The sequence below is a fragment of the Lathamus discolor genome, chromosome 4 (genome assembly GCF_037157495.1).
Source record: "Lathamus discolor isolate bLatDis1 chromosome 4, bLatDis1.hap1, whole genome shotgun sequence".
In the NCBI taxonomy this organism is placed as follows: domain Eukaryota; kingdom Metazoa; phylum Chordata; class Aves; order Psittaciformes; family Psittacidae; genus Lathamus; species Lathamus discolor.
In genome coordinates this window covers 102,369,406-102,378,640 of record NC_088887.1, presented here as the reverse complement: position 1 = coordinate 102,378,640, position 9,235 = coordinate 102,369,406, and the positions used below count along the sequence as shown (strand labels likewise).

Here is a 9,235-nt window from a genome sequence, read left to right as displayed (position 1 = left end):
ATAGAAGTTTATATCCTTGGGGCTTTTTGTGTTCCTCCTATAGGTGCTAATGGAAGCTGCAGGCAGGGATGGGTAGGTTTGAACATTTTATTTCTCTTGAGGAGAAAGCATGCTCACCTTTGCAGAGCTTAATAATGCCTCTGCTGTGGCATTTCAAACCTTGTGCACTGCTAAATCTTTCTTGGTACAGATATGCTCTTGGAGGCATACAGTGAGAACGGGTGTTTTTTTGACTGTCTGCAAAGCAATAAAAGCCCACCACCATTTTAAATCTGGACATATTTTGAGCTCTTATCTGCTTTCACAAAATGAGGTGTTTATTTGCCATTAAATTTAAATGGAATGGGATTAGGTCCCATTTGGTGTCAGGTTTTGATGCCCAAGAATCACATAAAATTGGTCAAATGTTGAAGTATGCTTTATTTAATAAATTTTTACTTCAACATTTAGTTGTAAAGAAAGAAAAAAGAAAGCAAAAGACATTGTATTGCTACGGAATACAATATCATGGCCTTATGCCTAAGCACCTTGCCCACCTGTACCATCTTTGGTGTTGCCTTGTATCTACTCCAAGACTTAGACTGACTCCCAACACAGTGAGGTCATGATGTGATGGCATGGCTAAAGTTTCAGCTAAATTGTACTGGATTTTCAGTCTGTTGGGAACTTTATGCACATGACAAATAGGCTTTTATGTTGGCAGAATAATATGCTGATCCCTTAGGCCTGTGGTAGTTAACTTGTTCTGATAACGGCACTTATAAATGGCATTATAAATACCCCGCTCAGGCACATTTGTTCTGTAATGAAACCTTGTGGCTGAAAAGCATTTAAAGCTCTTTAGAGCAAGGACTGTTTGTTTTGAATTTTGCTAATAAAAGGGTACTCAGCTTAGAACTCTAAGGTGTTACAAACCATGATGAAGAATAAGAAAGTGAAATCAGTGGTGGAGAAGGACTGTATATAAATATATAGGATATATGTTTATGTATATAGGATATAAAGAACTTTATGACAACATATGACACATTTGCTTTATGCTATTCCTAACATAAATTTTACAGTAGAAAAGAGAATTCTCTACAAGAGCTGATTGAGTAAAAATGATATGAAGTTTTTCCACCATTATTATTATTATTTATTTCTTTTTATGCTTGTGATAATTCAGGTGCTTTCCAAACAGAAAAGCTACAGGCCCTGCCCCGTGGAGCTCACAATCTAAAGATGGACAAGGAGAGAGACATGAAGGAGGGCGAGGGGGGGTCACAGAGAAGTCAAGAGGCCAAGATGGAAATCAGCCATATCTTAGTAATCAAATGTGGTTTGAATGTATTGTTGCAAAGCTATATGAACTGTTTTCCAATTATTGCTCATATTTTCCATTTTGGTTCAAATAATTCACTCCTAGGTGCCATGGCACAGATAGATGTACAGGACGGAAGCTTTCAATACGTGAGTTCACAATAGCACAGGTATAAAGTAGAGCTAGAGAACTCACCTAAAAGTGTAGAGATGACATGGATTTATTTGGAATTTCAGAACTCAGTTCAGTACCATGACCGTTTAGATCCACAATGGTATGGCTTTCTGTCAGGTCCTACAAGGTGGGAATTACTTGTGATGGATTTCATCTGCAGTGTAAGTGTACTCTATGCATCTGGAGGTTCCTTAATATAGACTAATATGAACTGCAAAATCTATCATGGCAGGGCTAGGCAAGTTAAGAATGAAATGACCACACCAATGTGGTATATTCTCATGTTTCCAAGAGAGAAGAAGGATGGTGCTTATAGTTCAAGGGTGGTTATTTTTAGGTCAGTTGTAAAATTACGTTTTTAATAATGTAGAACACCAGTCACTGGTTAAAAAGAAACAGACTGTTTAATTTAAAAAATACTTGCTTTGACTAAGACAATAAGTCACTCATCAGTTATGAAAAATACTATTAGGTTTTCTTTATACACTTAAATGTCTAAGTATTTTTTATCAAAACCTCCAATCAGGTTCCCCCAAAACTCTGACGTTGTCAAAGAAACTCTCTTAAGGCTTGCCTTTAAAAAATTCTCAACAAATTGCTGCATTTTTCCAAGTACTCAGAGGACAACTGTATGTTTATTTATTCCTGAAGTATCTTGCTCTTAGCAAATATGAGTGTATTGTGAAGGCAAAAGCATAAGTTGAAGGCAAAGTGCATAGGTCGCCCATGTTTGGAAAAATAAATGGTTGAAGAAGCAGTAGCTGTTGTGATTACGGATTTCCAGGATGTAATCCATCATCAGTTTTTAGCAAGCCACAGTTAGTTCTTTTACTATAAGAAACACTTTTTTTTTTTTTTTCTTTTTTTTACAGTCTTCAAATCCAGCAAATGCTTCTAACAATGGTAACAGGACAGTGATAATCCTCTTGCTGGGGGGAAAAAGCTATAATTAAATAATCAAATAAACTGATCTTTCGTAATTTACAGGTATTCATATTCCTTCAATAAATAAAAGAATATACTTAATCTTTTGATTCTGTATAGCTTTTGAAACAAATTAAGTTTATAGCAATTTAAATAAATGATTCTAATAGCTTGACATGAATTATGCTGACAGGAGCAGCTTATGATTATTATGGTGCCCAGAATCTTTTAAGAATCTACCAAGTTAAATAAAGGCTTACAAGTCTCTTAAGCTACTTTTTATTTGCATAGAAAAATATTTATCATAGGAGTCAACTATCATATGAGAGAAATTGCATTTTTGTAATTGAAAAAGATAGCTAAAAAGTTTCTGTGGGTTATTGCAACAGTACAAGAATACAAGATGCTTCCATTTATTAAAAAATGTAAAACAAATCGTGAAAGCTAAAGCAGGCTACAAAACAGAAGGTTCCCCTATTATCTTTCTTTTGACTACTATGTTACAAGATACTGTGCCACAGTTGAGTACTACAAAGTGTAATTCTTCATTTGCTAATATAACTCTTAAAACATTCCCTCCCCCCAAAGCACTATGCAAAATATATATATTTGTAAATGCTTCCTCCTGTAAGCATCACAACCTTGTTATCACATAATCACCCTGATCGATTGTTTCCTGTTTCTCATCACAGTCAATGCTAATCTCCAATTCCTTGTCCAGCTGATCCTGCGGTGTGGCTGGTTCTGTGTTCTGTATCTCCATTTTATCTGTTTCTGAAGCACAAATACTTCCCTCTTCTTGTGAATCCAAACAGTCACCGTTGTTCTGTGACTCACCTAACACGCATTTTTTGTCAGGACTTTGGATATTTAATTCACAGTTCATGGTCAGTTCTTCCTCTTCCAGTTCGTCAGTTTTGTCACTTTGTTCTTCTGCCTGTTGACGGGAAACTTCTTCAGAAACGGTGTATATTTTATTTGTACTCTGCTCCAAAGAGTTTGGTTTCGATCGTCTGTGAAATAACCCAAAATTTTTTATGTCTGTTACAAAATTTACACGCTTTTGTTTCTCCTTAGTGGACTCTGACACCATCATCGCTGAGCCATTGCTTACATTATGTGCTTCAGAGGCAATAGTGGCTGATCTTGGGTGAATCATAGTTGTTATGTCAAAAAGGCTGAAGTTCTTTTTCTTTCCTGTCTTGTTTTCTTCACTCTCACTATTTTCTTCATTTTCTGACAGAGAGGAAGTGTCTTTGCTCATTTTTGCAGTCTGCAAATTAGACAGCTTGCTTCCTTTTAACAAACCCAGGACTTCAAAACGAAAGCTGGAAATATCTTGTTTTAACTCCTATAATTTAAGAAGAATGATGAAACATCAGAGCACAAAAGCTAATTTGACTTTTCCTCTTGTAATTAAAAAGAGGAAAAAAATAGGCTTACACTAGGGATCAGTAATAAACTTCACCATATGGATAATACCTGGCATTTCAAGGTGCTTTGCAGACTGTCTAACGGATCTTCCAGGTGAGTCAGAAAAGCAATCAGCAATTCTATCAGAGGAAACTTTAGAGGAAATGTGCCTTAGCCTAGACTACTCATAGAAATCACTGTCAGTGGTGCAGGAAGGAGCACAGACAGCTTGAAGACCTGCACCCAATCTGCTAGACAGTATAATCCCATCATGATAACACCATTTTGTTCAGCTCTTGACACCATCCGTTACACACACATGGGGACACATGCATGCCCTAGGCACACACATGTGTGCACACTTCCCTGTGAGTAGCAGCGCAGCTACGGCTTTGTGTATTTCCACTACACGTTTGGCAGCTAGCAGATAAGTCAGAACTAATTGTTGCAGGCTTATTTCAGCCAATGCAACATCTGTCAAACTCCTTTCTCAGCAGAAGGCACCTTGCTTTCAGGAGGTCTCTATTTCTCTTCATTTTCTCTAAAGGGATAAATCATAGAATCAAGAGATCACTTGGGTTGGAAAAGACTTTTAAGAACATTGAGTCCAACTGTAAACCAAACACTGCCAAGTCCACCACTAAACCATGTCCCTAAGCACCAAATCTACACATCTTTTAAAGAGCTTCAGGGATAGTGACTCAACCACACCACTGGGCAGTCTGTTCCAATGATTGGAACCCTTTTCAGGGAAGAAATTTTTCCTAATATCCAATATAAACCTCACCTAGCACAACTTGAGGCTGTTTCCTCTTATCACTTGTCAGTTGGAAGAAGTTATTGACCCCCACCTCACTACAACCTCCTTTCAGGTAGTTGGTTTAGAAAACAATAAGCCCCTCCCTGAGCCTCCTTTTCTCCAGGCTAAACATACTCAGTTCCCTCATAGAATACACCCAGCAAAGAATACACCTGTTCAAGCCACAAACATCCAGTTTCTCCAGGATAATGCTGTGGGAAATGGTGTCAAAGGCTTTACTAAAGTCTAGACAACATCCACAGCCTGTCCCTCATCCATTAAGTGGTCACCTTGTAATAGAACGTTAGTCATAGAATCATAGAATCATAGAAAAGTTAGGGTTGGAAAGGACCTTACAATTATCAAGTTCCAACCCCCCTGCCATGGGCAGGTACAGATCACACTAAACCATGTCACCCAAGGCTCTGCCCAACCTGGCCTTGAACATCACCAGGGATGGAGCATTCACAACTTCCTTGGGCAACCCATTCCAGTGCCTCTCCACCCTTACAATAGAGAACTTCTTCCTTATATCCAATCTAAACTTCCCCTTTTTAAGTCTTAACACGTTACTCCTCATCCAGTCACTACAGTCCTGTCACTACAGTCTCCATGCAGCCTTCTCTTCTCCAAGCTGAACTGCCCCAACTTTCTCAGCCTGTCTTTATACGGGAGGTGCTCCAGTCCCCTGATCATCCTCGTGGACCTCCTCTGGACTTGTTCCAACAGTTCCATGTCCTTTTTATGTTGAGGACACCAGAACTGTACACAGTACTCCAAGTGAGGTCTCAAAAGAGCAGAGGGGCAGGATCACCTCCTTTGACCTGCTGATAACATTCCTCTTGATGCAGCCCATGATACAGTTGGCTTTCTGGGCTGCGAGTGCACACCGAAGCCAGCTCATGTTCATTTTCTCATCGACCAGCACCCCCAAGTCCTTCTCCGCAGGGCTGCTCTGAATCTTTTCTCTGCCCAAACTGTTGTAGAGAGCAGTAAGGTCCCCCCTTGAGCTTTCTGTACTCCAGACTAAACACCTCCAGTTCTCCCAGCTGTTCCTCTTTAAGACTTATTCTCCAGACCTTTCATCAGCTTCATTGCCCTTCTCTGGACCTGCTCCAGCAACTCAGTATCTCTCTTATAGTGAGGGGCCTAGAACTGAACACAGGAATTGAAGGGCAATCTCACCACTAGCTGCATGATAGCAGACTTTAGCAGAAAAAAATCTGTTTGCTAATGTGCTGAAACTGTTTGTATCTTGCTTTACCATATATTATATGTTGTTACACCCACTTAGTCCCCCTTTGTTGTCCCTTTACACCACTTGGCACAATTCAAACCAGCTGATAAACTGATTATTGCTCCAGAGAAAGAAAGAGGGAGACTTGCTGGTGTTGATGTACAATACTATCTCTGTGTGGTCCATCATGACACAGACACTGCTCTAGGAAGTGAGTTATACACTACCTAAACAAACGAGAAGTGTGAGAAATATGCTTCACATTCTTACAATATCTTACTAGAACACCTATAAACATAAAAAAACACGTACCTTAAAATTTTCTTCTGTCAGTCCTTCCTCAGTTTTGGCATCTCTTATCATTGCTGCAACATATCTTTTCACCAGATTTCTCATAACTTCCTAAAAACATAAAATATTGTGTTAGCTTTCTTGGCATTAGTTACTAAACCTACACTCACCAGGCCTGCTTGGGCTTCTTTGTGCTTTAGGAACATGACAAAAAAATGTACAAACATTATATCTGTTTGGAAATTTGTTCTGTTTTTCAGTGGAAATTGATGATTTTAATTGCCCTGAAAAGAGCTATATTGCATTTCACTGAAGGCATGTCTCATGCCAGTAGCAGGCAATCTGACAGTGAGCAGTTGCTGATGCCTCATGAGGGACTGTAAGTCTATTGTGGTTGCATAATCTTATTTCCAGCTATACTCTCCCAAACCTCCTGCGATGTGAGATTCAAAGACTTTCTGAATCAGCAACAGCAGCTCTAGGTTTAATGGCCTGTGACAGGTTTTCCTATGTGTTTTGAACTCATGTAAATTCTCAGCATCCACAAATCCCCCACCAATAAATCCCACAGTATAGCTGGAATAAGATTCTGTGTAGGGGGTTGTTCATTTCTAACCTGCTCTGTGATAGTTTCCACTGTTGCCTTCTACTTCTAAAAATTGTAAATTTATTTAGATTGAAAGAGATGCCTGGAGGCTGTCTGGTCCCACTCATGGCTGTAACCAGTCAAGTGCTGAATATCTCTAAGGGTGAAGATGCTACAGCCTCCACGAGCAACTTTTTCCAATTCTTTACTACCATCAACGTGATGATGATTTTCCTTACAGAATTTCCCTTCTTGCAGTTTGTGTCCATTGTCTCCTTTTTCCAAGAAAACTCTGGCTGCCTTACTCTCTAACCACCCACTGTGCTCTTGAAGACAGCAATTAGATCCCCTTAACCTACCCCAGGCTGAAATGCAGGTTTCTCCTTTTATATCAGCCTTCTAACCATCTTGGTGGCCGTTTCCTGGATTCCTTCCTGTTTGTTAACATCTCTCTTGCAGCGGGGGGCCCAAAACAGGACACACCACTCCAGTCTTACAAGTGTGGGCTGGAGAAGAATAATCACTTCTCTCAAAGTGCTGCCTACAGCCTTACTAATGCAGTGCAGTATGTGTCTGGTATTCAGTTTGCAGATAGGTGGTAAACAGCTGCTCTGTGTTCACCTTCCCTCTGATTTTATAGATCCCTGTTGTATGTCTCACAGCTGTTTCTTTTTCAGGTTGAAAAGTCCTACTTTACCTAGTGATTTCTCATATGGAATCCATTAATTACCAAAACTACAACTGTACAGTCCACATCTTGTTTAACTTGCAACAGAAACTGAAAATAAATCTGAAAATTATTCCTTGTGCAATAATCTCAAAAAATCAGAGGCTGAAGCAGGAAGAATGGAGTAGAAGAACATCTTACAGGGTATCTAGGCAGAGACAGGAAGTTTGTGACAGGAAGTCTGTGGGGAAACAGAGGGGGAGAGATGGAGAGCAGGTTCTCATGAAACATGTCAGTGAGCTGCACATATAATCCTGATGAATCCCAGCAGGGAGGTGGGACTATGTGGGATGTTTTTTTTAAAGGCAATCCACGTTACAGTGGGCAAAATACTACTTAGTATATTATTGCTCTACAAAATACCCTTTTGCACCCCAAAAGTAGACAACCCTACTTCTCAAATGCTGGTTTTTTTTGAACACCAAGAATACTATGCTTGTTTGCTGAGGATGAAATAAGTATTCATTTTGTGAATTATTCCTCTCTTTTTTTTTTTTTCCTGCCTTCTTTCTCATGAAATTCTTCCTTTTGTTTTTACCCCATGAACTTTCTGGAAGCACAGAAAAAAAAATTGTCAAAAAAAAAACCAACATGGGCCTGTACCTGGTACTGATGATGTCTTCTCAGATTGTCAGCTGCACGTCTCTAGAAAAGAACAAAAACCCATAAATCCTTGCCTGGTAGTGAAATACTTACTGCATAACAAAATAGCAGGCCTGTGCTGTATCTGGTACTAAGCTGAGGGGCTGGTCAAAGTCTGCTGAAGACAGTGGTGTTGGAGCAAAGACTGAAGAGTATTTTACCAAATTGAGAACAGCTTGACATAAGCATGGTATTAGCAAGACACTTACTATGGCTCTTAACGTTTCATTTAAGATAGACCTAACCAATACCTGCACTATAAAATCATACTGAAGGGAAAATTTCCTGCTTAGTTCCCTATTAAAAACACTTGGTCATAGAGAGGGGATGGAAGAAAAAAAGTTAGCCTGCAACACAGTTTGGTGTTGATAGGGAAGGAGGGTAAGAGGGTTAATAACTATGAATAGGAACAGCAAAAGGAAGTGTGGTAGGATGAAAGCATGGTTCAAGCTCTAAGCAAGTGTTGCATTAGTTTATACTGCTATATCTAAGGGCTATCCAGAAGATGGGTTGAAAAAAACCAAACATCTGAATTACTTAGTCCTTGAATTATTGTTGTCCTCAATAGCATACTGAGTCACATCTCCCTGTTCTATACCTTAATTATCTCTGACTCGTGAAAGAAAGACAATTTTAACTTGGGTTCTTATATCTGCTGCTGCTGAGAAAAAATGGTGTTTAATCACTGATTGCATTTGTACAAAACAGAATACTTACAACATCTTAAAACAGGGTGAAAGGACATTCAAGGGGCTTGTAAAATTTACCTCAGTTACATAACAAGGCAGTCCACAGTAAGGTATTTTGTCATCTTCTTGTACTTAAAACTGATTGGCAATTTATAATTAACACTTTCCCTGTACTCCGAATCAGTTTAGTCTTCAGAGCTGACTTCTTGTTTGTAATTAATTTGAGGGATGCAGTAGCTGTGTGGTTGGGCTTCACAAAAAAGTAATAGGGAAAGATCATGATTTCCCAATCAGTCTGAACAGCCGCTGTACTGTAGGGCTTTATCCATAAGCATCTTGCCTTCAGTATTTTTACAGATGGTGTTTCTGTATCTACGCCTTAACCAAAGAGAAGATAGAAATTTCTCGTGTTTAGGAGAGGAGGGACAGGCGAGCATCCCCACCGCCGGG

The 9,235-nt window shown here is 39.3% G+C and overlaps 1 protein-coding gene across 5 annotated transcripts in view; it reads right to left on the bottom strand.

Moving 5' to 3' along the window:
- Window positions 1-724: 724 nt before the first annotated feature.
- Window positions 725-9,235, bottom strand: part of TRPC4 (transient receptor potential cation channel subfamily C member 4) — a 139,301-nt gene continuing 130,790 nt past the window's right edge. For all 5 annotated transcript variants that reach the window (XM_065678350.1, XM_065678352.1, XM_065678351.1 and 2 more), the window contains 3 exons: window positions 8,058-8,099; window positions 6,163-6,252; window positions 725-3,752 (listed from right to left, as the gene is read on the bottom strand). In XM_065678350.1, the coding sequence (XP_065534422.1) occupies window positions 3,036-3,752; window positions 6,163-6,252; window positions 8,058-8,099 (849 nt within the window). In that variant the 3' untranslated portion in view covers window positions 725-3,035. The remainder of the gene's footprint in view (window positions 3,753-6,162; window positions 6,253-8,057; window positions 8,100-9,235) is intronic.